General features: G+C 33.2%; 2 protein-coding genes, 1 long non-coding RNA gene and 1 other non-coding gene across 9 annotated transcripts; all 4 read left to right on the forward strand.

Moving 5' to 3' along the window:
- Positions 1 to 49: 49 nt before the first annotated feature.
- LOC125202556 (29 kDa ribonucleoprotein A, chloroplastic-like) lies at positions 50 to 2,349 on the forward strand. Its single transcript, XM_048100972.2, has 5 exons — positions 50 to 450; positions 1,048 to 1,149; positions 1,283 to 1,582; positions 1,744 to 1,851; positions 2,006 to 2,349. Exons 1-4 carry the CDS (start codon positions 100 to 102, stop codon positions 1,804 to 1,806), a joined length of 816 nt encoding a protein of 271 aa, XP_047956929.2. The 5' UTR covers positions 50 to 99; the 3' UTR covers positions 1,807 to 1,851; positions 2,006 to 2,349.
- An 11,079-nt stretch (positions 2,350 to 13,428) lies between these two features.
- LOC125206869 (cytokinin riboside 5'-monophosphate phosphoribohydrolase LOG1-like) lies at positions 13,429 to 15,539 on the forward strand. Of its 2 annotated transcripts, none has more exons than XM_089065958.1 (7): positions 13,429 to 13,665; positions 13,965 to 14,062; positions 14,188 to 14,218; positions 14,666 to 14,780; positions 14,855 to 14,925; positions 14,995 to 15,138; positions 15,213 to 15,539. In XM_089065958.1, the coding sequence occupies exons 1-7, from the start codon at positions 13,546 to 13,548 to the stop codon at positions 15,306 to 15,308; spliced, it is 675 nt and encodes a 224-aa protein (XP_088922084.1). In that variant the 5' UTR covers positions 13,429 to 13,545; the 3' UTR covers positions 15,309 to 15,539. The 2 variants fall into 2 exon arrangements, with proteins under 2 accessions (XP_088922084.1, XP_047962050.1); XM_048106093.2 differs by having other exon boundaries at positions 13,435 to 13,665; positions 14,681 to 14,780.
- Positions 15,540 to 18,140: 2,601 nt separating this feature from the next.
- LOC125217410 (uncharacterized) lies at positions 18,141 to 21,637 on the forward strand. The gene is made up of 2 exons (XR_007175730.2): positions 18,141 to 20,373; positions 21,186 to 21,637. It is a non-coding gene; the product is annotated as an uncharacterized LOC125217410 (long non-coding RNA).
- Positions 21,638 to 23,507: 1,870 nt separating this feature from the next.
- On the forward strand, positions 23,508 to 26,830 carry LOC125204675 (uncharacterized). 5 transcript variants are annotated; one of them, XR_016135430.1, is made up of 7 exons: positions 23,508 to 23,808; positions 24,130 to 24,264; positions 24,339 to 24,545; positions 24,970 to 25,084; positions 26,054 to 26,197; positions 26,290 to 26,349; positions 26,537 to 26,830. It is a non-coding gene; the product is annotated as an uncharacterized LOC125204675 (transcript). The 5 variants fall into 5 exon arrangements; XR_016135431.1 differs by having other exon boundaries at positions 24,430 to 24,545; XR_016135428.1 differs by having other exon boundaries at positions 24,106 to 24,545.

Genomic DNA, 26,830 nt, shown 5'->3' on the forward strand with positions numbered 1-26,830 from the left:
GTCCACAAAATATCAGCCTCTCTATCTTCGTTATAAACTGTAGCTTAGCTCATTCCATCATCGAAAATCAGAAACCTCACCAAAACCTTATCTTTAACAATGGCTGCTGCTGCTGCCTCGCTCCACTCCCTCTCTCTCTCCCTCACTCCGCAAACCCTATGCTTCGTTTCCGCGTCTTCGCTTGCTCCCTCTTCTCTCAAGCCCCTCGCATTGCCAAGGTCCCCCCTTCTCTCCCTCTCTACCGCCCACCCAATCCCTAAATTCGTCCGCAACGTCGCCATTTCCTCTGAATTGGGCGAAGAGGTGGACGAGGGAGAGGATGAAGAGGCGTCTCCGCAGCCCAATTTCTCCCCCGAGTTGAAACTTTTCGTGGGGAATTTGCCCTTCACCGTTGATAGCTCCCGGCTTGCTGGCCTGTTTGAACAAGCCGGGAATGTTGAGATGGTTGAGGTATATTTTGTTTTGTTTTCTGTTGTGATTTCGCTTTCTATTTCCGTTATTGTCTCTTTTTAAATTATTGTTTTTGTTTGTTTTTCAAATGCTAGCTTAAATTATTCACTATGTATACAATACTATTACAATCCAATTTAATTAATTAGGTGCTCTAGTTGGATAAAACATGATTTTGTTCGGACATATTCAACTTTGATTCGGAACTGCTTCTGGAAGCTTTGGGGAATGGATATATTTATGCTACTTAGGGGGTGTTCGGTTGCCAAGATTAAATCCCATGATTAAATATGTATCATGTTTGGTTCATAAGATTGAACCCTACAACTTAATCCTAGATGGATGGATAGTCTCATTATAATTAGTCATAGCCTCCCCCCTCCAACTAAAATAATCCCACAACTTAATCTTAGATGGCTTGTCTCATGATTATTAGTCATGGTAACCGAACGCCACCTTACATGATTGAATATACTGTTTTGGATTGAATTTGTTGATTGGTTACTCAATCTTTCTCTGAGTACGCTTGAGTTAACGGGGAAAAAATCGATCTTGAAAGGTTTTGATAGAAAAAACGATGTTCTTGAACTTGTGCAGGTTATCTACGACAAGGCTACAGGAAGAAGCCGGGGTTTTGGTTTCGTGACTATGTCCACAGTCGAGGAAGTAGAAGCTGCCGCTCAACAATTCAATGGATATGTAAGCTTCTTAGTTCTTGCTAGTGTTTCTGAGCTTTGTGTTGTATGCTGTCTTTTGTTGTCAACTTCTTGCTAGCTTTCTTTATGCTGCTTGAGACGATATCCGCCTGCCTGACTTTTGTCATTTTCTGCAGGAACTTCAAGGTAGGGCTTTGAGGGTGAGCTCTGGCCCACCACCTCCGAGGGATGAAAATTTCTCGCCCCGAGGACCCAGGGGAGGGTCGAGTATAGACAACACCAACAGGCTTTATGTGGGTAACCTTGCGTGGGGTGTTGACAATCTTACACTCGAAACCTTGTTTAGCGAGCAGGGGAAGGTTAAGGAAGCAACTGTTGTCTATGACCGAGACAGTGGTAGGTCGAGGGGTTTTGGTTTCGTAACATATGGTTCAGCTCAAGAGGTTGACAATGCTATCAGATCATTCGATGGCATGGTGAGTACCCTGCTTTTACCTACTTACCCGTGCATTCGCCCTAACTACTTGGGACTTTTCTTGAAATCAAACAATGTTTCTAATCTATGTTGATTTACACTGCTAAACTTGGTGTTGAAGTGTTTATTTCTTATAAATCTCATTGAAATTTCTTGGAGCAGGACCTCAACGGTAGATCTATTCGAGTGAGCAGAGCTGAAGCCCGTCCAAAGCGTGAATATTAATGACTTAAACCATTCGAGGTCATCCAACTGGGAAAGCATGTGGAGGTATTGTATTTAACTCAATTGTATCAAATAGTTGTTGCATTTATATGAAATGTGAAATATATCTTCAACCAATCTCAAGTTTTCGAACATTGTGATTTGTTTATCTCATTCAAACCGAGACTCTTTCCTCATTCTTACCTGATATATGCATCAGAATTCCAAGTCTCAAATGCTGCATCCCAAGGTCTCGCCCTCTCGACAAGGATTGGAAGATCTTGTTTCTCGCATCACCTGCATCGGGATTCACCTACTGGCGTTTAGGTTAATACATCCCCTCCATCAATACCAACAGGATCTGGAGTAGCAATCTAAATTTTAAAATGTGTTTCTGCAATGTGTGATTCTGCATTGTGGAGAAATTTTGTGGGTGTGTAATGAATAAGCAGGTTAAGTTTACTTCTAGATTCCGACATGAAGCGACTTCATTTGTAAGAAGTTTGTATACGATAATACCCAATTCTTTTTTATGGCAATCTAGAAAATTGATTTCTTTCTAAATGTGATGAATTAAAGATTACATTTTGGACATGGACTGCTAATGAGTTCAATCTGATTGCAATGGTTGTTGATTCTTGAATCTGGGCTTTGTTGTGATGCCATTGGTAAATCAATTATGGGCCCAATGGGCTTCAAAAATAGAAAAATGTAGTAACTGGTTATAGTTTAGTTAGTTAAAACAAAAACCTAAGATGCATAGTAAAAATTTGAATAATTTGATAATGGAGTCCAAGAATAGTTAATTTTGGAAAAAGCAACGACTTAGATGCTCGGATCAAATGCTATGACATGTTAAAAAGGGCTTTAACATATCAATCCTGCCCAATTAAGGAAAAAGGAAAAAGATTAGTTTGCTTGCAATTTAAAAATACATGAACAAATAGAACATTGACAAATCTCACAGCTAATTTTGAGCAGACACGGCTATAAATCATAATAATAATTAAGAAAACATATTTTCTTCATTCAACTAATCTGAGACCACATAAAAGCATAATAATATTAATTTGACTTTAACTTTACTTTAAATGATAACCAAAGTTAGCAACAACACAGAGTATGATGGTGATGATAGGTGGTGAGATTTAAAAGTTGGGTAAAAGTGAGGATAAGATTATGCATTTCCAAATGTAGTAAGATGAAATGGGAAAGTAAGGCTCCATAAATAGAATATAATTGTGCTTTGTGACAAGCAGTCACATATTAGTGTTTCGACTTTATGAGACCTGATCAAACCTATGGATACCCGACAAAGTTTTACGTGTCGATCTATCATTCCAACTTAGTGTAGTTGTTAATTTGGTATCACCCACCAATCCTGGCCTTCCACGTCTTCTAATTAAGATCCCTTTATGTGTTATCACTAATATAATGCTCAAATACTTTATTGTTCAACCTTTAAAATTCTATCCATACAACATCTTTTATAGACGAATCATATTGTACACAAATATGAACGTTTTATCCTTAATTAGTAAATGAAAATAAGTACTACACGATATTTGTTAATGGCGTAGCCAAGCCCCAAAGGTTATAGGGGTGTGATGAAATGAGAATCATATTTAAAATGAGAACAAGAACTATTTTTGCTCATTAGAAATTATAATCTAATGATTTTTATGTATATGATTTTGGATAATTTTTAAAATATATATATAATTGTCCACAAAAGATAAGTAGGTGAGGGAAGAAAACCGTCAATATGTAAAATGATATTTTGTCTGGCATAAACTGATATCGGTATAATATAGAAAACTGTTATGACGTACATTGATATTGTATGTTAAAGAAACTGATATTCTGTGCGAAAGAAACTCATTTTCTGATATTTGACTACTTTTCAAAAATATATTGATGTATATAATGCACAACGAGTTTATGTATAAAGTTGATTGCATAGTGTTGTGATGCAAACATTCACAATATTGCAATGCAAAATGTTGGTGAATATAATGCATAACGAGTATATATCATGAAAGATTGAAATTTTATATGACTAAAACATAACTAAGGGAAAAGTTGATAGAATAACACTAATCAAGGAAATAATTATATCTTCATATTTAAAAAAACGTTTTAGTTTAAATCTCTTGCATGAACCAAAATGATTTAAATATGACATTGTGGTTTTAATCTTATCCTTCCACTTTTGATTTAATAATTGAAATTTGATCTATAACTATGCATTAGGATTTCGTTATTTATTAATCACTGCCGATTTTAAATTATAATACATCTATGTATATGGTGGAGTGTCATGTTCTTTTGACTTTCTTGTTTTGGTGTTGATTTGTTTTTGCTTTGTCTCCACAGCTATCCTTTTTTAAGACTCGACTATTTTAAATAATAAATTAAGACTCGACTATTTTAAATAATAAAAAAATATATCCATTTGTAGTCATTTAATTTCAAGATCAGACTATCTAGGAACTTTCATGTGGCTGCGAATATACATAAACCAAAGTTTAAATATGCAAAAGAAGTACTCCCAAAATTCGATTCCCTTCCGGTCGTACAACTCACAAGTTAAGTTATCTATTTCCTCTTTTTAGGTAGACATTGGCACATTGCTTAATTTACGATTAGTCAATACTATCGGTATTTCCATCAGATAGTAACTTACAAATCACAAGTTAAGTTATCTAGTACTCCATCCGTTCTATAGTAGTGGAAGCGTTTCTTTTCAGCACGGGATTTAAGAAAAATTGTGGTAGGTGAAAATTAAGTAAAGAAATAATAAAATAGAAAATGAAAAAAATAGAGATATGAAGAGAGAATAAAGTAAGAGGAAGTAAAGTAAGCTACTGTAGAAGAAATGTGTTGACTTTTACTAAAAAGGAAAATGACTCCACTACTATAGAACGTATCAAAATGTCAAAATGACTCTACTACTACGTAACTGAGCGAATATAAAACACATTTGAGAACAAATTCAGAAATTCAGTGAAACACATAACAATTGTTCATACAATTTAAAGTCGATACATGCATATGGGAATCGGGAGTTCTTCAGGTTTGAGCTAGTTGTTATTCATTTTGTGTTTGTACTAGCATGTGGTTTAAGAAACAATTTTATTAGTTGTAATGTCGTTGTGTTTGCATTGGCTCGCTGTTTAACAAAATTTTTTGTTTTAGTCAATGATGATATTTGTTATTGTGTTTTTATTAGATACCTGATACAAAACTTTCATCTATATAATGTGAATATATATCACGATGTTGATTGAAGTATGATGCAAGCACTAGAGGATGTAATTCGAATAATTTTTTTATTGGGATGTCAATCGGGTTGGCCCAGCGGATTTCAGGCCAATCCTACTTGGGTTGCGGGTCAATCAGGTGTGGGCTAATCGGTTTGTATTTTTTTGGGTTATAAAAATTCGACCCTAACCATGAAGGCTCGAATTTCGGGCTAGCCTAATGGGTTAATCAGGTTGCTACTGATAAAATTAACATGCGATCATTCCATTAAATGATGATGAAAATTAGTTATATTTATAAAATGTAAAATATTTAATTATGATAAATTTGAGATATATGCTTAAACTCAAACATAAACACGATCAATTAGGTGTACTAATATTTGAGATTTGTGCAAAATAAAACATAAACATATTTTGAGAAATTTAAAAGTATGTTTAAAAATTTTAATTTAACTTTTTAGGAAGTATTAAGTTTTTAACTTATTTATCTATTATTAGTGGTCAGATTGGTCCAATCGATTAAAGATGCCATAGATTCATGGGTTCATTTGACTGGTTCAATTTTTTAAATATTGATGGTAATATTCCCTTTAAAGAATTGTTCTTAATTGACACAAAAGACTAAAATGAAATTGAGGCGTATATCGATAGTACACATAGTCATATTGGTAATAATTGTGTGACAATTTACTCCGGCTTCATTTTTGAGTAAAAAATTTAAAATTATGACATTTTAATTTTTATAATTAGCTTGATGATTATAAATAAGTTGGAATTATACTAGTGGAATATGGAATCTTTGTACAAAATCCGTATAGGTGGGACCACATATTGCACAGGCAAATAGCATGCGCACAGCACTCCGAACTATCATGCGCAGTTGCGCACAATAAACATGGATATATATAATTATTAAAATTAGAAAAATGGACGGATATTTTATAATGGTAATTAGTTTTATATGGAGTTTGAAAAAGAGAAAAAAGACGCTTCTTAAACCGTATACTCTTTTTTATAAGCAATGAAAATAATTAAAGGTAAAATCCGCTAGTTTAATTTTTCATTCTTGAGACCTTGACTTCTATTAATTTTTTTTTTTTTTTTGGCAGTTAATAGAGTATTGAATATTTGTTTTAATTTTAAATTGCATAATTTATACGCATAGAATATAGTATAGTAATTATTCTTTGACACCAAAAATGTGACAACATAAAACAGAAAATCTAAATGTAGCCAAACAGCCGCTTCACGAATGTATTTCATGGGTTTGGAATATCTCTTGAAATCCATAAAAGTCAAACAAATTAGTGGCGAAAAGCTATAACTGAAGTAGTACTAATACTTATCTATAATATTCTCGATGCCTAAACTATAGTACTACAGTAATAATGAATTAATTATGTATGTACATGTACTTTTCATTCTCTTATTATATCATACTCCCTCCATTCACCATTAAATATTTTATATTTGACTAACACAAATTTTAAGAAATTATTTGACTTATAAAATAAAATATGTAGACTAATTGGTGGAATCTAGGGTCTACTTTTAGATATTGGTTTTATAATAAAATGTGAGTGAAATATATGGTTCATTTATTTATATGATAAAAGTGAATGAGACATTTATTAGCGTACAAACGAACAAAGAAAAATGAGACATTTAATGGCGGACATAAAGTACTATATTATTAAAAAAAAAAATCATACCTCCTGGCTTTTAAGTCATATCGCGTGCTCGAAAAAATGTTCATGAATAGCGTATAATCCCTCCGTCCGCCATTAGGAGTCTCATTCATAGGCGGCACGAGTTTAAAGAAATGTTAAGAAAAGTTAGTGGAATAGGGGTCCCACTTGTATATATTAGTTTTAAATGAAATGTGAGTGGAATGGGTTAGTGGAAGGTGATACCCTATTACCATTTATGGTAAAAGTGAACCGGGACTCTTATTCGCGGACGGACTAAAATGGAAAAACGAGAGTCTTATTCGCGGACGGAGGGAGTATATACTAAATTTTGATCAAGTGTTATATAGACAAATAGTACACATTTATTTTGGTTGATATTAGAGCATCCACAATAAGAATAGGCCAGCCATAGGCCAGACACTCTCTCTCTCTCTCTGCCACGACATCAGCACTAAAAATCCACCTGCCACATCAGCATTTTACTCAAATAGGCTAGCCTTAGGCCAGTCGCAATAAAAATAATTAAAAAACAACTACATTTACGGAATTAAACACAAAATACGGAATTAAATTTACGACACATATACGGAAAAAATTCGTTAATTTTATTTAAATAAAAAAAGTACATTAACTATAAATAAAAAAAATTACATAATAAAAAAAATCCGGGCTTCCACACACGAGCCACCGCCCCACTCTACTCCTCATTAATTTATTAAAAAAATAAATTAAAAAATGTTAGTATGCATTGAATCCGTTATAGTTTGCCGCTACCCTACGCTATGACATGTTTCTGTTTTAGGTCTTAATTTTGTATTGGGCCTAGCTCGTATTCTGTGTGCCTATTTTAAAATTACATAATTAAAAAAATTCATAAAAAAATACATTAAAATACAATAAAAATGCATAAAAAAATACAATAAAAATGCAATAAATAAAAAAAATGCATAATTTTTTTTTTAAAAAAATAGCATTGGCCGATCGCTGGTCGATCGGCTCACCACAATGGCGGCCAGCGCCCTCAAATCGGCTAGCTCACACCAATTTTTTCGCCGATTCGCGGCTGGCCGTTTCCAATAGTTCAACTAGCCGATGGGCTAGCCGCCGTTGGAGATGCTCTTATAAAGTTACCTCCATCGATGTAGATTACAAGAACACGCCAATGTATGATCTGACGGCATATGAATAATGAAAAATGAATACTAGTAGTAGTAGTACAATCTATCCTAATAAAAGCAATTAGTTAGGAGTACCAAATCGTACAATATAAATAAATAAATACTTCCTCCGTCTATGAAAATTCGTCCCGGTTTGACCGGACACGAGTTTTAAGAAATGTAATTGAAAGTGAATTGAAAAAGTTAGTGGATTGTGGGTCCTACTTTTATATATTAGTTTTATAATAAAATGTGAGTTGGAATGAGTTAGTGGAATATGAGGTCCACTACCAAAAATGGTAAAAATGAAATTGGACAAATTTTGGGGGACGGACGGAAATGGAAAACTGGGACAAATTTTTGTGGACGGAGGGAGTAAATCCTTAAAAAATTATTGTTAGTATTTAGATACATAAACCTTAACACAATTAATAAACTGCATATAAATTCAAAATTTTTAGTACTAATACACTAATTTTTCATTTGTTGTGAATTTATCACGATGAAGTTTTGGTATAACTTTTTTTATTTATTTAAATGAGATATTTTAATTGACGTTGTATTAATAGTGATTGATATGGCAACAAAGTGTAAAAAAAATCGAACTAAGTGGTGTTTTATGAGTCAAATGAGATTGTTTAGCCTTTAGGATTAAAATCATCGTCGCCTATCTCCTTCCTTGAATTTTTAGAAGGCATCATTTTAAAGTTTGGAACAAAATTATATGCAATGTTGGTCGATAGTATGAGTCCATGTAGGCAATTTCAGGCTTCTATGTCATCTAAAAAGGTTTAAGTTTTAATTTTGGCATAAAATTATGATACACCAAAAAATTAAAATTATACTAAAATTTATATTTATGTACAAATTCACATATTTTGTGAAAGTGTATTCAAGTTAACTCATGGAGTACTAGTGTACTACAGTATATGAGTAAATAAATTCGATTTTAAGTAAAAGAGAATCCGCAACTATGCACAAATTTTTATGTGCACACCACCGGTTAAACGTGGTGCATTTTTGTTAAAAGGGTGCCAATAACATTGGATTTCATATAAAAAATTGAGACTTATAGAAATAGTAATAAGAATCAAACCAAGGATAAAAGGCCAAAATTGTTGTTAACATAAGATTAGCGATTTTTTAAAATAAGTTTCGGAATTATTAATTCAGTTCCTTACTACCAATACTAATTATTTTTTTATACTAACAATAAAAACTTTTGCAATGCCATGGATTTTAATACAAAATAAGTAAACTAAGAAGGATATAAAAAGAAAAGTGTATTAGTGAATAACGAGTACCACCTTATTAGAGAGAAAAAAAAAATTCTAAAAAGAAAAGAATTCTTATTTTTAAGGAACAAAAAAAGTACATTATTTATTATTATTATTATTATTATTATTATTATTATTATTGTTGTTGTTGTTGTTGTTGTTGTTGTTATACTTTATCCCCTCCGCCCACCATTAGGGAGTCTTATTTTTTGGCGGCACGAGTTTTAAGAAATGTTAAGAAAAGTGGGTGGAAAAAAGTTAGTGGAATAAGAGTTCCACTTTTATATATTAGTTTTAAATTAAATGTGAGTAGAATGAGTTAGGTAGAAGGTTAGACTTTATTACCATTTATGATAAAAGTGAACATGGACTCCTACTTGTAATGGACTAAAATCGAAAAATGAGTCTTCTATTTACGGACGGACTAAAATCGAAAAATGAGTCTCCTATTTGCGAACGGATTAAAGTATTTGGCATGCCCATGAATTAGGAAATCAAGAAAATGCCAAAACTAGAGTTAGGTGATGTGAGTACCACCCTCATAGGCTACTTCAAGCTAATTTGTTAAAGAAGATAATGTTTGGTGTACACTTTTAATATGCTTGATAAGATGGCGATACATAAGTCTGTCACTCGATATCCAAATCCAAAAAATTGGATAGTTGGATACCTGATATTTGATTTTTCGGTTTTAGATCGAATATCAGGTACTGAGATTTTTAGATTATCAAATATCGAGTTACCTGAAATATACTATAGTTATTAATTTTAATTTACTCTAAATATGCTTTCTAATTAGGTACTAATTTTTACTCTAAATATCGAGTTACCTGAAATATACTGAAGTTAATAACTTTTACTCTATTTTATTAGTTGTTGTAATTTTAATTTATTAGTCTTTTTGTTTTTATTTTAGTATTTAGCTTATGTTTTTCAATATTTGAATTTTCATTAATTATTAATGTTAGATTATTATTGCTGTTATTTTATTTTATGTAAGAGCATTCCCAATGGCCGGCGATAACACTCGGTGATTTTTCGCCGAAAATCGCCGAGTTATCGCCGACCGTTGGAAGTGTTTCGGCGTTTTTTCGGCGTTGGGCGTTAATTCTACCGAATTAACGCCAACTCCTGTTTCATCGCCGAATCATCGGCGCCCATTGTAGGCGCGATTCGGCGATTTTTCGGCGTTTTTTTTTTCCAACGGCTATAATTCCAAACCTATATATAATTCCTCCTCTTCCTCCATTCATCACACACAATCTTCATTCTCTCAAATTTTCAATCTCATTATTTCAATCTTCAATCTTCAAAATTATGAGTTCAAGTAGGCGAAGATCCTGATGGGCCTCCCGCCGGACGCCCCTCCCTCTTAGTTTTTTAAATCTTTGTTTTTTATGGTTTTTTATTTGTAGTTTTTTTTTTCTCGTTGTATTATATTTTCCAATGATTAATACAACGATGAATTGTTCATTATAAATCTATTTATTAAACACATTTGTAGGGAAAATTAAACAATATTAGTGATGATGTAAAAATGAAATGTTGAGTTAGGGAAAAATAAGAGAGAAATAAGGGAGAAACCATTGGAGCAGTTGGCTAAAAGTTGGCTAAAAATAGGGGATAAATTTTGGTGCTGATGTGGCGCTGATGTGGCAGGAGTTAGTGAGAAATAAGAGAGTTTTTAGGGAGAGCATTGGGAATACTATAGAGTATCTTATTCATCGTATTTAGTCTTCTGCGTTTATACTTGAATTAAAAAAAAACGTATATATGGGCTATAGCCCATTAATCAATAACTAACATATTATTAATAGAATATTAGGCATACTCTTCTTCTCCATCGCAGTTTGGTCTGCTCTTTCTCTGTAAGTTTCTCCATACTTTTTCTTCTATGTATTTTTATTTCTCTTCCTCTCCTTTTTACTTATTTTGATAAATATAGAATAATTTGAACTAGAATGCAATAAATTATAATTCGAAAAGAGGTTTTGGTATAGTTTTAGTGCAAACTAAAAGATAAGTAGTATATTTCACTCAAATATATATAATAGGATTGGTTTTGCAGTACCATTAGCGGAATTTTCCTATTGCATTTCAAGTTTTGTAGTACTGTTAGAGATGGTTTAATGCAAATTCAATGTTAGAAATAATCTATTCCATAATTTTGTTTAATAAGAACCATCAAGATTAAAATAAAGTGAATTGGTCAGTACTAATGGAGTATTATTTTTTATTTTTTTATTTATTGAGGTTTATTATATTTTGGACAATTTTATTCATATAATAATGTTCCAACGAAACTATAAAAATACACAATTTAACTAAACCTAAGTCTTCTACTCCTGTATTTTAATTTAATGGATGAGATTCAATCTTAGTCATGTATCAAATGAATGACTTCATCGTAATGCAACCACATACAACATTAAAAAAGTGATAATGGAATGGGGATGAGGGAGGGACATCATGCTAAGTGTGAGGAATGGCGTCGCATCAAATAAAAATAAAATGTTTCCTATGAATGGAGCATAAATGTCTCAATGTATAACCGCACGTATATATAAATATATAAAATATTATAGTAGTAATTGTTAAGTTATGATGATGCACAGTGCTCTATGGTGACCAGTGACCACATCTGATTTCTTAAATTTTACCCATCTCCTTGCCCATCTCTCTCTCTGCCTATCCCTCTCATATTGTTTAGTTAGACTATAAATTAACTCATGTAAAAACACTAAAATAAGAACCCCATTTCACACTGTCCATTGTGATGTTTTTACGGTCGATATGAAAAAAGTTTTTTATCTTTTAGCACAATCCCAATGCTGCTATCTTCCTTCAAGTGGGATCAGACCACAAAGGACATTTTTTCTTTTTCTTTTTCTTATAGTAAAAAATTGGAGTAAGTTTCTTTGGAAGTAAGTAAATGTCTGTTTTGTGCTTTAGGAACATTAGAGTGCTTAGCAAAAAATTACTACTTACAAATGATACTCTTACAAAACCGTAACTTTTATTTAGAAAACAATAAGTAAAACTTTAACTAGAAAGATTTACAAGATTTGTAGTCTCTCTCTACAATTTATAGAAGATATTGTGGATTTATAATCTAACTTTACTACTTATATTTTAAAAATTGTTGAGTTAAGAAGTACGTCAATGGTACTGCAAGTAGAAGTCTACTTTTGTATTGACAATTAAAGCTAAATTAGTGGTCAGAGATACCTCTAACTCTATTCAACAGCTAATTATTTAAATTGTTAGCTCCGCTAACTTAGTTGTCATGACTAATAATCATAAGACTATTTATTTAGGATTAAGTTGTGAGATTATTTTAGTTGGAGGGAGAGGCTATGACTAATTATCATGAGACTATCCATCTAGGATTAAGTTGGAGAGTTCAATCTTATGAACCAAACATGATACCCCATAGTGTATTAAAAATGTCAATATGGTAACATCAAAATGTCAACACATTATATTGAAGTTCAACAAAATTATGTGTTGACATTTTAATGCCATCGTGTTGACATTTTTAATACACTGCATTGATGAGTTAGAAGATTAACAACTTAAAAAAGTTAACAATTGATTACCCCCTTACTTTTATTTTATGTAACGAATGCCGCTGTTTATATTTTCGTTTCAAATTAGTCAACTTCAATTTCTATTACATAGTTGAATAGAAAGAAAATAGTAATTAAGATTGTAAAAGTTTGTATGTGATGAATTGGAGCAAAGCCCGTACAGTTTTTCAACTAATTAACTCTAATTAATCTTTGTATAATAAATACTGTGACACCGTTTTTCTTTTGTAATTAATTATTTTTAATTGGCTCTAGCCTTTAGGGTTATTACTTTAGAAGAATCTAATTCTTCACATTATACTTTTAAACGCGAATATGCGATTCAACTTGACCGCGTAGTTCAACCATACATAGCACTTTTAACTTTTAAGAGCGTAAATAAAATTTGATATTATTTCAATTTGCACACACCGTATCTGGGTTAATGAATTTACGAAATTCTAATTACTAATAATTTTGAATTGTGTAAAAAGAATGAAGTGGTTGACACATGGCAGGCACCAATGCAAAATGGTGCAGTTATTTTAGCATTTGTAAATGAATTGGCTGTAAATTTAATTTTTGAAGATTGATTCCGTGTGAAACTTGTGTTCTTTTTTTCTTTCTTTTTTCTCTCACTCATAAAAATAAAATGAATGAGAGAGAAAGATAGTGGTGGTGGTGTATATATAGAGTGTGTAGAAGAGAATTAGAGAAGGGCTTTGTAGAAAGTTTGTTTCTTTTATTTGAAGCTGTGACTCACATCCACATTTACAGATAAAAGACAAAACAGAGAGAGAATGGAGAGAGAGAGTGAATTGAAAACATCAAAGTTTAAGACGATTTGCGTCTTCTGTGGGAGTAGCCAAGGCAACAAAGTTAGCTATCAAGAAGCTGCGATTGAACTCGGCAACGTTTTGGTATTTTTTTTTTATTTTTTATTTTTGATGAGCAATTTTTTGGTTTTGTTTTCATGCAAATGTGTTCGTACATGGATTCTTTTTCAAGCAATAAATAATGTACAATTGAAATGACTATTGAGACATTTCATGGAGATGGCAGAGAACATTTCTTCTCTTCCTTAAAAAGGTAGAAACATATAATTTGAATGTACACCTTAAATAGGCCACACTCACTGACCTTCTGTATTGATTGTTGTTACATTTTGCTCTGTTTTTGAAGTCAAAAAATTCCTAACATGTTTGAGGTGAATTTCAAGGTTGCAAGGAGCATTGATTTAGTGTATGGAGGAGGCAGCATAGGCCTAATGGGGCTGGTTTCTCAGGCTGTCTACGACGGCGGCTGCCACGTCACTGGGTGAGGATGAGCTTCCTTTCATCACCTCAAAAAACAAATGTTTTTTACCATAAAAATTTGAGTTTAGTTTTGCATATTTCCTCACTGAAAACTGATTTTTGTCTTGTTATTGTCCCCATTTGCAGAGTGATTCCCAAGACGCTCATGCCTCGAGAGGTATGTCTGTTATGGTGTTAGATGAATTCTTGAAACCACATTTTATTTAGAAGAAATTTATTAGTATTAGAATTCTTGATAAATTTACTACTACTAGAATTCTTGATTTCAGTGTCTTTGTTAGTTGTTGTTGGTTTGTGTTTGTTTTCCTTGAATGACATTAGGGCCACATGTTTCTTGCTTTTCTGATGAAGTGAAAGGTCCTTTTGTTGTTGCTAAACCTTATCCTGTCTATACTGCAGAGATTTGTTTTTGTAAAAATCTACACATTTTTGGACTCCCAAATTATCTCTCTCAATTTTCCATTTCTGTTTATCCCTTATTTCCTGTCTTCTGTTGTATTTTTCTATCAACAAATGCTTCTACAGTTGTTGAATTTTGAACTTCAGTTTCAATTTTGTTGGAATAGTACACACACACATTTGCTTGCTTTATGGAATTTTGTAGTACATTTTTTGGCAGTTAACTGGACAAACAGTAGGCAAAGTGAAGGCAGTTGCAGACATGCATCAAAGGAAGGCAGAAATGGCCAAGCATTCTGATGCTTTTATTGCCTTACCAGGTTTGCCACTATCAATTCCATTATTTGAAATTGTTTTGTCTTGATCATTGATCAACCAATTGATTATTGGACAGGTGGTTATGGAACTCTGGAGGAACTGCTTGAAGTCATAACATGGGCTCAGCTCGGGATCCATGACAAGCCGGTACTATTCATTTCAAACTATAATCCTTAAAACAGGTCAAGAAACTAAGGGGGAGCACTCATTTTGCAGGTCGGTTTGCTGAACGTGGATGGATACTACAACTCGCTGCTCTCATTCATCGACAAAGCAGTCGAGGAAGGCTTCATCAGCCCCAACGCTCGCCACATCATTGTGTCTGCACCAACAGCCAAAGAGCTTGTGAAGAAGCTAGAGGTATTGACTTTTCTTGCCCTTTCCTCACATTGACTTTAACATTCATTGATGAAAGATGTGTTGGTGATGTGTAGGAATACGTTCCACGCCACGAGAGAGTAGCTTCGAAACTGAGCTGGGAGATAGAGCAGCAGCTAGGCTACTCCCAGAGTTATGATATTGCCAGATGACTTCTTCTCACCATAACACAGATTTTCATCTTGGAATTAGGCCATGGAAGAAGCTAACTTGGAGTTTTTGCAAATCTTTATTTATCTAAGGTTACTTTTGTAAATTTCATGGGATCTTAGTTACTTATTTTATTTGCCTAATTAGTTTGGTTTGCAAAGGTTGTAACTAGTAACTACTACTATGACATTGTGTAAGACTCTATCTAATGTGACCTTACTGGTATTATTCTACTCTCATTGCAAATCTTTTGTTTCTTAAAAATACTAAAATGATGTTAGGTATGAAATCGAATATTCAAGGCACAAGGATATCGAAAACGACTAAAGAAGAACATGAAAATGAAGATAAAAGTTATGGGCATTGGTTGTGGTCGGTAATGATGGGTGGAATTGATATTTATTTTGTTGAGAATGATGAGTTTGTTAGACAACATAAGTGGTCCAAGTGCTCCATATTGTATGTTTGGGGAAGAAAGAGAATTGATGAGGACCATTGTGTTTAGTTTTGAAGAAACGTGTATGGGTTATTCAAACTAATTATTGTGGTTCTCTTCTCTCTTGTTATGAAAATTGGGACCATCACTTTTGGGCACCAGACAACATTCAATAACTCTTTTGGGGCTGTTTTTTTGTATCTAACAAATGTGGTTCTCTTTTTTTTTCTTTGAAAATTAATATTTGAAGTGTACATGAAACACATACTATAAATCCCACTGTCTAATGGGAATATTAACATTCTCTGTAAAATATGTAGAAAATAAACATCCACGTTTCCGATTAGAAGATAAAATCGTGGATTAACTCTAGTTTATGGTTGCAAAAATATGGAGTACCAATTTTGAAGAATAAAATCATGGGATGCCCTTTGTACAATTACTTAAAAAAATGGTCTACTTTGGACTTAAGAATCATCTCTAAATGCTTTTTTTTTATTATTTTCCACTAATATTACTTACTTAAGTTCAATAAAACAAACTGTAAGTATATATATTACTCGTACATATTTTTATTGTAATTTACTTTTATTATATAGTTCGATTGTTTTTCACAAAAAATTTCATCCCATTGTTTTTTCCAATAAGTATTATATTTAAAGATCATATGAATATAATTATTTTTTATTATGAAGTGTTCTCCTGCACCAAAAAATTAATTTTTACTACATATCCAACAACTTTGACTTTCACCATTCCCTTTCCTGTTAACTTTTCATATAATTAGAGGGTTCTGTTTATCTATTTTACAGTAAGGCTTTTAAAAGGAAAAAAGAAATCGTCCAAAAAATTTTACTAGTGACCAAATTATAAATTGAACGAAATTTATCTAATAAAAAAAACATTATACATAAAAATAAAACTAGAGTCGAAATAGAGAATTACTATAGATTATGTAAGAATGTTGAGAGTGTATTGGTTATATATGTATAGAATTTCATAAATGGAAATGGATTTTTCGATGGAGAAGAAACTTTTTTTTTGGGAAGAGGAACTCGTTGGGAACCTTTACTCAGTCGTGAGTCGCATTGAGTTGAGAGAAAACACGAGAAATGAGAAGGTTTGGGCTTTTAATAACTCAATAGGTTTCTTTGATCCTAACTTTGTGCTGCATGTCACTAAGAGCTTGGAGAATGCTAACACCACAAGGAGTTAAAACTCCCTTGCTTGGAAGAACTCTGCCCCACCCCGAGCTCAACTGCTTGTCAGGTTTATCCTGCAAGGAAGTCTTAACACTAAAGATAGACTAATCAGATGGGGCATACCACGAATTGAGGATGCATGATAGATGTATTTTCTGCAAGGAAGAACCGGAGACGTTGAAGCACGTCTTTTTTAGCTGTAGAATCTCGAGTGGTATATGGTATTACTGTTGTGCTCAATGGAACTTATCCATGTGCTTGCCCAAGGATCCGATGGCATGTTTCCTCTCTTGGCTGGGCACTTCTCTCCACAAAGCCAATAAAAGGGTGTGGATTTCTCTGCTTTTTTTTTTCTCATGTTTGATATGGGATATTCGGAATAAAATGATCTTCCAAGGTTTTGTGCTGGATTGGGAGCTTGAGAAAAAAAAATTGATTTTGTGACTAAGATAGTGGACAAGATGATGGCACCCAAATTCTCCCTTTCCAATAGAGGTTTTGGGTGAGAGTTGATTCTTTTCTTGAAGGCTTTAGTACAAGGATTATTTTCCTTTTGGGTTGTTTGGTTTTTCGGTTGGCTTTTTTCAAGGTACTTTTGCGTTAGTGTAATGGTCTTGATAGCTTTTGAGTGCCCGTTTATTGCCTATGTATTGACACTAAGAGAGTTTGCTAACTTGGATAGCTTTTGTACTTGGTTTTGCCGCCTTGTAAACTTTTGATCACCACTCATGACTTGAGCCTTTTATTTATATCAAAACAATGAATAGACTTTCATTTTATTTTTTGGCGTTATATATACAAAATGGAATTTTTAATCATATATAAATACATTTTTTTATCTTATATAAATATTTTTTACACAGTAATATAATTAGTGGTTACATGGTATTGGTAAAAAATGTTTATTAATTAGGGGGAAATTACACCAAACATATAAAAGGTTTCGTCAATGTTTCAAATTAGTAAAAAAAGTTTAAAGTTTGCATAAATCATACCAAAACTTTCATTAGTATTTTATATTATACTTTCTGTTATATTTCTTTAACACCGTTTAAAAAAGGGTAAACTACTTCTAAAATCGTCATCTTTCAAAAAAGGCTGGAATTTCCCGTGAACTTTAAAAGTTGCATGATAAATCACAAACTTTGCTCCCGTGTGCAAATTTCCCGAGTCAGATATTCCGACTAAGTAGTGTAAATGTCTGACGTGGATGCTGTCGTGGACGATGATATGTGCAATGACATGGATTTAAATTTTATATTTTTAAAATCAGATTTTAAATTACAAAATCCCCCAAATTGAACTCAAAAACCGTCTAATCCTAACATCAAACCGCTTAGCGCTTTCTTCTGCTCAGTGGCGTCGACACGACCCCGACAACGACGGCGACCGCAACATCCGATGGCACCGCCGACTCCGTAAGTTCCGCACTCCTCCGCTGCTCACTTTTTTGTTGATTTTGTGTAGGATGAACTTTGGTTTCATTAATTTATGTTATTTGTCATAGTCCTTGAAAGATAAAGGAGAGTTTGAATTCGAGGGTGTTTTATTATGAAATTGAAAAAAGTAATCTTTTTCGAGCTGAATTCGAGGGCAACAATGATGAACGCAGCAGGATTTGTCTGTGGGGTTTAACGGTAGGGGATAACAAATTGTAGAGAGAGAAGATGTGATGATGGATCAGACTTGAATCTAATGAAGAAGGATGGGTTTGATGAGTCCGACACCCCAAATACTTGAAACTTTTTGAAGAATTATTTCTCTATTTTGGTTTATGATTATCTTCATTATTTAGTTCATAAGAAATCTGAGTTTTTTTAATAATTATTTTAGCATAACACAAAAACGACGTAGTTTTATGTTCCGGCTGCCTAGTCACGCTTCCGGCAAAGTTTGTGATTTTTCGTACAACTTTTAAAGTTCACGGGAAATTCGAGCATTTTGTGAAAGTTCACGATTTTAGAGACAATTTACCCTTTAAAAAAACTTACTATGGGCAGTATTTTTCTTTAAAAAAACTAAGTTTGATGCTCTTCTTTAAAAACAAAAAGTTCTAAATAAAGGTTTATTTTTTGCTACATTTAAAAGTTCCCCATTGCATATAGTGATATAGTATTAGCGAAGGTTTGCTGTTTAAAAATTTCCCAAATGACACATATAGTAAATACTATAGCAAAACATCATAAAAAATCAATACTTTAAAGCCCCTTCTTTAAAAACAAATAGCATAAAAAAGTTAAACTTTTAGTTATTTGAAAGGCAAGTGAGGTTCATCTTCCTAAATTTCCATCAAGAAATAAAAAAACCATCTTCCTAAATTTCCATCAAGAACTAAAAATATCCTAAGTGACGGTTAATCTTTCTAAATTTCCATATAATTAAATTAATTTGATTGGAAATACATGCAAAAGTGTAAGAGATGGGAATTTTAAATAAAAATTCCTAAGCTTCAATAGAGGTTCTCGATCCTTTTTCCCAAAGCCCATTAAAATCAGACAAAAATCTAAGTAAGTTTACCTGTTATTGAGAGAGAGAAAAATACTCCAAAATTTTCGGGAGAGGTCAGTTATCGGAAAGTATTGCTAAGTTCATCTTCTTGAGTGTAAAATTCTATTTCCTCTAATATTCTACTAATATGTTATAAAAAGGTTAAAATACTAACGGTGTTAAAAGAATTTTAACAGCCTGTATTAGTTTAAAACACAAATAAAAATTCTTATACTATTCAAGTTAACTAAAAACTTTTGTACCAATTTGAAATATTGATGAAACATTTTGTATGTATAGTGCAATTTTCCCTTATAATTACGTGCGCACTGCGCGCATTATATTTTTATAATTATTAGTTTTTTGTATCAATTATAATAATTTGGTTTTAATTCAGTTAATTAGATATTGATTACAATAATTAATACGGCGTCTCATCGGGGAGCACTACACTCCCTACAGACTTATATAGTTATAACATCCTACTGATATGAACCGTTAGATATACAGATGTGGGGTTGTGATTTCATCAACTGAGATTGCATTTTTTAGCATTTTCGTTGCATTAAAGGGTAAATTAGTCAGTTCGTGTATTTAACCCACTCTCCTAATATGAGGCGCAAGATTTCAGGGACCATTCAATTACACGATCCGTCTGCTCATTCAACTCCTATCAAACCTTTCCACTCTCTTTCCAAATCATTCAACTTGTCAATTTCGTTCCGCCGCGTTCACTTCCAAAAACCTCCAAATAAACATTCTCAATTCAAAACCCTAACCCAATCCCGCCGCTCACCACAGTTCGGGCAACATCAAAGTCTAGCAATTTCATCAACATAGCATAAACTGCTTCCATCAACCAACCACCAATTCGATAAATGTCTAAAAGACGAGAAATTCCGAACACCACAGAGCCTGATGTCGAAGAATCTTCGCGAATTGGTAATTTCCTGCTTATCCCGGTTATTGTTTCGTGAAGTTCTGTTTGCTAATTCAACTGATTAATTTGTTTAATTACTTTTTTGTGTATTTAGATGTTCTTCGTTATGTCGATTTGGATTTTGGTGTGGTGTATTTTCTTAACGTTGTATTCATTTTGCTTATTGCGACTGAGTTGTTGCTTAATTCTTTTTTTTTTTTTTGCTTAATTTCATGATAAATATGCTTTTTGATGGATGATATTTGTATGTTGAAAAGTTTTGCTTAAGCTATTCGAAATATCGGTTTTTCTGTACCAAAAAATTGCTTACTTTGTGCTTAACTATGCTTAAATGTGATTAATTCTTTTTTTGTTGTTGCTTAATTTCGTGTTAAATATGCTTGTTGTTGTGTAATATTTATGTGTTGAAAATTTTTGCTTATGATATTCGAAATCTTGCTTTTTTTTTTACAAAGATTACTTATTTGCAATAAACTGTGCTTAGTTTGGATACGATAATTAGTTTTTTGCTCACTCTGTACAGTGTTTAATTTGTTGGACATTTTGCTTATTCTGTTCGAGAACATGCTTAATTTCTAGTAAAATATGCTTATTTTTGTTTGATATTTTATAAATTGAAAATTTTTTATTGTGCAATTTGAAATGTTGAACTGTTTAAAAGATTGCTTACTTTGTGCTTACCTATGCTTAATTTGGCTACAAAAAGTTTTGCTTAAGCTATATTCGAAATGTTGCTTACTTATTGAGATACTTTGCTTGCTTCAAAAAATTGCTTACTATCCTGGTCTGAATCGAGTTTTTTGTACACCTTTAGTTCACAAGCGATGGAAAGGAAAGAATCCAGCTAATGTACACCAACAGTGTTGCTGCCAGTAGAGTGGACGACTGCAACAAACAAGGTCGACAGTGGAGTATACATAATGAGGCACATGGAGACATACATGGGCCAAAAAGCAAATGAATGGAAGTGCGGACTTACTCGTAGAAGCGCTTTGTCATTGCAATACTTGAGGGCCAAAATAAGCAAAGAGCTGCTATTTGGGAATTCAAACGCAGTGATGTATAAAATCTTGCATCTTACCCAACCTTGCAATGAGGAAGGGTAGAAGAAGGGGCCAATTTATATTGAGAAAATGATAGAAATGTACTCTAAATAGTGACACACGAGAGTTCATGGTTTTCAATCACTTGCTGTTTTCTGTTGGATACAATGTTGTGAAGCAACTTTTTACTGTACAATGCAATTGATACTTGTTGAATGTGCAATTAGGTTTATGTTATAAGTTTGTGATGAAAACAATGGTTTATGACTACTAGTTTTTGGTACTGGTAGTTGATCCTTATTTTTTGACTTGGAGATGTCCTAATGTAGTTGATATGTGAATCAATTTTTGGCAGCAATGCGAATATCTGTTAATGGTGATGCAATTATATCCGTTTAGAATGCAATTATTTTGTGTAGAAGTTATGCTGTCAATTTTTAATTTTTTTAAATTTTCGTAATGCAACTTTGTCTCCGCTGTAATGCAACTTCGCATGGAAAGTAATGCAAATATTGACTTATGAATTTGATCTGTTCATGTTGAAATAAAATTTTTAGCCTATCATAATTCAAATGGAATTGCACTGTAAAAACTGTAAAGAGGCTACAATACAATTGTGTTCGAAAATGAATAATTAAAGCAACTATGCAATGTTAATATAATAAAACATAACTGTTCTTCAAACTTTATAGTTTCAGCAAGTAAAACAAAATGCTTGAATAGCCAGGAATATATTTTCGTCCCTTCGCTAGACATCAATGCAACACCGAATGTCACAAGCTTTTCGTGATTTTCTTTCCAAGTGAAAGGGGGAAAATTCATGCAGTACCTGCAACACGTCATACATTGTGTGACAATACGATAAATCCAACAATCGACATGGCGGAATGCAATATTATAAACAACATATGCAACTAGTAATAAAGAAAATAGCTAAACACATCAAAGACACTAACCTAATCTAATGTGACTGTGATTACCAAAGATGCAACTCAAGCAGTACACAATTCGTCGTACCACATAAGCGAATTCTCTCTCAATATAAGCAAATTTTGGTGGAACACATAAGCATATTTATATATATATATATATGGATGTATTCAAATCCTTTTCATATCTTTTGTCCTTTTTCCTTCTTAATCCTAGCCCCACGATTTTGTCATCTGACGGTTAGATTAATGCCACGTGTCATTTAATAATGCACATTTTCATTCTAATAATGCACAGCGGCTAATAATGCAACATTATAGACTAATAATGCACATTTTCATTCTAATAATGCACAACGGCTAATAATGCAACATTATAGACTAATAATGCATTGATCACAACCATCCAATTCAAGGATCCAAGGGCTGAGATTAAGAAGGAAATAGGACACTTAGGGTGCAAAGGAGCCTAACGCACCCCTATATATATATATATATATAAATATATATATATTAAGCAAACATTTGTGCAACATAAGCAACATCTTCACAAAGAAATTGCAAAATTAGGCAAAGGACAATACATGTATGTGGTGTATGTTGAATCAATATTCAATCAACGAAGTCAAATGAACAAACATAAAAAACTGGAATTTAAGTTTATCACAGAAGTGAAAAAATGAAGAGCGAATTAGAAAACCAACTGAACGTGAATCAACCAAAACAAAAAAAACTGACCTTAGCATGAATTGTATAATTCCATTGATGCCATTCTCTGGTGAATATAGATTTCGGCAGTGTAGAGATTGTATTCGACTATACAGATTGTATAAATATTCTTCAACCGTTGAAAAGATGAAATCTTGGTGAAGAATTAATGTTTAATTCAACCGTAAATAAAGTAAAGATTGTAACTTCCCATTTCTCCCACATAAATGACCAGTTTAGGATTTAGAATAACTAATGAATATGTACATTCCAAACTTACCCCTCATACATGCAAATATGAATATTACAAGAAATTCCAAGTGGGTGACGTGGCACAATTATGTGCGTCCGTAACTGAAATCGAATGACCTATATTGGTGGGAAGTTGTGAATTTAAAATCTGATATTTTTGAAGTGTATCCCGCGTCTCATATGGGCATTTAAAATTTTGCGGCATTCTAATTTGAACATTCCTTGGATTTCGATGAAATGAAGGTCACAAATTCACAACCAAAAAATGCTTAAACAAAGCACAGTCATGAAAATGTGATGCTTAATTGCTGCGCTTTCAAATTTTGATCTCCCAAAATTTCTCAAAAACCTCTGCATAATTTTCTTTTGTAAAACTTTCTGCAACCACCATGCCGATCAACACAGGCGGCGGGAGATCTCTTTGCAGCGACAGGCCCAGAACCGCAGCGATGGTTCGCGAAGCAGAATGGATGATCGATGTTCCCGACCGCTTGAATTCGGACTGGTATTTATCTCCTTATTTGATCCACTTTTACTTCAATTCTTCTCACCGTCTTTTGTTTACATGAGATTATGAATTCATTTCCTTATTATTTTGTCAAACAAGATTGAAGATTGCTTTGTTTAACTAAAAAGAGGAACCAAATTAAAAGTGATTCTAATAATCTCATTCATTTTGTGGAGATATTGTCAATTTATACCATGAAAAGGTGAAATTGGAGGAACCTTTGTCGATTGAATGGCAAAATAGATACCTGCATTTATTTGAAGGTTTGCTGAAATATCTGATGTGCTTATGAAGGTGCATATTCCGAATTTTGTGAAGGTATGTATGCGCTAGACCGGCTGGGAAACATTGTTTGTGGTGTCATCTAACGGTTATTAGGTTACGAAATGGTTGTTTGCTGCATCGTTTTCCATCTGCTTTACCCAATGGTGCCAGTACCAATAATAGCAGCAGGTCTGGCCAATCTTCTTGTATACTTGACTGTATATTTCAGACTTACTACGTAATTGACATGGTTTGCTGGGCAGGAATGCCAATGTATGAATGCACCACCGTGTTCAGATTTTTCTTGTTGAGCAGCAAGCTTGCAATGATACTTCACCTTATGCATAAATACAGGTTCATGACTCTGCTCGTATACAACTGCGACAAGGAGGTTCTAACCAGTGTCGTATGTGAAGGATGGGCTCTTGTTCTACAATAACTAAGATTTTCTTCATCTTTTCTTACGACTGGTAGAGCCGTGAATCAGTATTTTTTTATAATAACTTATTTGGTGTATGAGCTGCATCTAGTTTTTTCACCAAATAAACCTCTTCTTTGAGTTGAGCCATTTTTTGTCCAACATTATTGCATGACCAGAATGAAAGGATCAAAGGACTAGGAATCTAGGATAGAATCATAAAAAGAAGGAAAGGGTTACAAGCAACCTTCACAACTAGAAATACACTGACTCAATTTTCTTAGGTGTTTACTTTGATTGGTAAGAAGTTCAATGAAGTTCAAAATTAATTAATTCGACAAAGCACACACTGTATTAGCTTGGATTATGCTTATCAATCCATCCTTCAGTTCAGTCAAAGTAAACGCCCCCTTTGTGCTTTGTGTGGTGCATTCTCTTTCTTCTCGATTTCTGATCATCAATTCTGATTCTCTCAGACATGCACATTATGAATCAGGAAATACCCCTTTGGTATTAGTCTGGAAGGATGAGAGTTGTGGCCGATATGTTCTTGATACAGATAGTAATGGGAAGATTTCGAATCAGTAATAGGTATATCTTCATCTTATCACTTGAAATTGCTTCAATGCACAGATTATTATTTCAGCTCTTCTTGTTGCACTTTATAAGGTCTATTTCAGTATCTTGCTTCATAATTTGAGGTTTGAAATAGATAGTCAAGTTTACTCGAAGGGCAGTCTTGCATTCAACCCTTTCTACCAGTCTTGCATTCAACCCTTTCTACCATTTATGGGTTGTTTATTGTTATCGCCACGTTCATCTACTCTGATAGATCCTCAACAAGTATAGTCACAAAAGAAGAAATCATTGAATTTACATGTTTTTACTTACTTCTCTACATAGTGTCTTGTGTAAGGAGCCGCTTTTATGCCGACATTTCTGTCAGATGATTCTAGAAAAGTTCTTTAGTATTTCTGCAATATCATCCTAATACATTGCATGTACAATATGCTTCCCAACATGTTTAACAACTATTAAGAAGTAAATGGCATGACATTTCTGTAAATCCAGCATTTCCCGGTGTGCAATTATCAGTTAGTGTAGGAGCTACTAGATGATGGGAGAATGGCTACCTTAGAGTATCCTCCTGTTATATTTGGTTGCCTGGACAATGATTTCGTTGAAAAGGTTTGTTAGAATTTTTTTCTTAAATTACAAAAGTAAAGAAGTTTCTGCCATTGTACATTACTGAATTTAAAATATGAAATTCATTTCCAGAGGTTGATCGATAAGTTAATATAAAAGACCTTGATAAAGCTAGAAACTTCTAAGAAATTTTATATTTCTACCTTTCAAAGCTAGAAATTGCTTCAATTGAACTTCACTATGGCTGTTGTAGATAAACTAGAAAGGCAAACAAAATATGTTTACTACTTTGGCAGAAATTGTTGATATTTAGGACTCTGTGTATTTTTTTGTACTGTTGTACAAATACAATGCGAAAAGTTCCAAAAAAACAAGATGCGGAAGATGAGAACACTACTGATTTAAGCTATTCAGACAGGAATTCGGACTAATGATCTCCGAAGATTTTCCATCAACGAAGGGGCTTTATGCTTCAAAGATGGGAAACTAGAAAGAGCTGATCTAAACTATCTTGGGAAACCTTACCGTGCTCGAGCATTTGCTGATAGTTTCTTGATGGTAGGTGGACAATTTAAACTGGTTTTCTTTGTATTCACATTTGCACTTCTACATAAATTGGATAACTATGTCACTGCATTTTGTTGATCCAGAACTTTTTGTGCATAACTTGCCACCACAGTCCATTTAAGATCAAGCAATTTTTATTGGAGGTAAACCAATTCATCACTGAAAAATTGTTTGTTTTGTTTAGAATATTTCAAGTACATTGCGAATGACAGTGATTATATAACATGTGAAATCCTGTTTCAGACTGTTATTGAGAATGGATATGGGTATCAGACAAAAGACTGGATACAGATTTTTATTTTTAGTCCCTCTCTCGCGTGTTCTCTGCAGATGGAAACGGCTTGTTTCAGGGGCATTCTAAAGCATGTATTCATGGCGTTGACTCGTTTCAGATCATGTTCCAGCACGCAGATCAGCATTATCCTCTCAGAGTAGAGCATCTTCTTGCATCCAACGAAGGAGATGTAGATATGGTTGGTTGTATGCTTTGCAGTGGCATCTGCTGGTGAGGAGCTAACTTAGTCTTAGTTTTGAAAGATTTTTTTGTGGTGTTGAACGCATGTAGTATGATCCAAAGCAGCTTTCTTGTTTACTCTAAATTATGGGTGCTTTTGAAAATATACT

The sequence above is a fragment of the Salvia hispanica genome, chromosome 2 (genome assembly GCF_029641045.1).
Source record: "Salvia hispanica isolate PSC_SH4W2 chromosome 2, Shi_PSC_v1, whole genome shotgun sequence".
NCBI classification, from domain to species: Eukaryota; Viridiplantae; Streptophyta; class Magnoliopsida; order Lamiales; family Lamiaceae; genus Salvia; species Salvia hispanica.

Bases quoted from the DNA above. Each gene is read 5' to 3' on its own strand.
- LOC125206869 (XM_089065958.1), top strand. From the start codon at position 13,546: ATGGAGAGAGAGAGTGAATTGAAAACATCAAAGTTTAAGACGATTTGC. The intron at 13,666-13,964 runs GTATTTTTTTTT...GTGAATTTCAAG, and splicing joins TTGAACTCGGCAACGTTTTG to GTTGCAAGGAGCATTGATTT. The intron at 14,781-14,854 runs GTTTGCCACTAT...ATTATTGGACAG, and splicing joins TGCTTTTATTGCCTTACCAG to GTGGTTATGGAACTCTGGAG.
- LOC125202556 (XM_048100972.2), top strand. From the start codon at position 100: ATGGCTGCTGCTGCTGCCTCGCTCCACTCCCTCTCTCTCTCCCTCACT. The intron at 451-1,047 runs GTATATTTTGTT...GAACTTGTGCAG, and splicing joins GGAATGTTGAGATGGTTGAG to GTTATCTACGACAAGGCTAC. The intron at 1,150-1,282 runs GTAAGCTTCTTA...CATTTTCTGCAG, and splicing joins CTCAACAATTCAATGGATAT to GAACTTCAAGGTAGGGCTTT.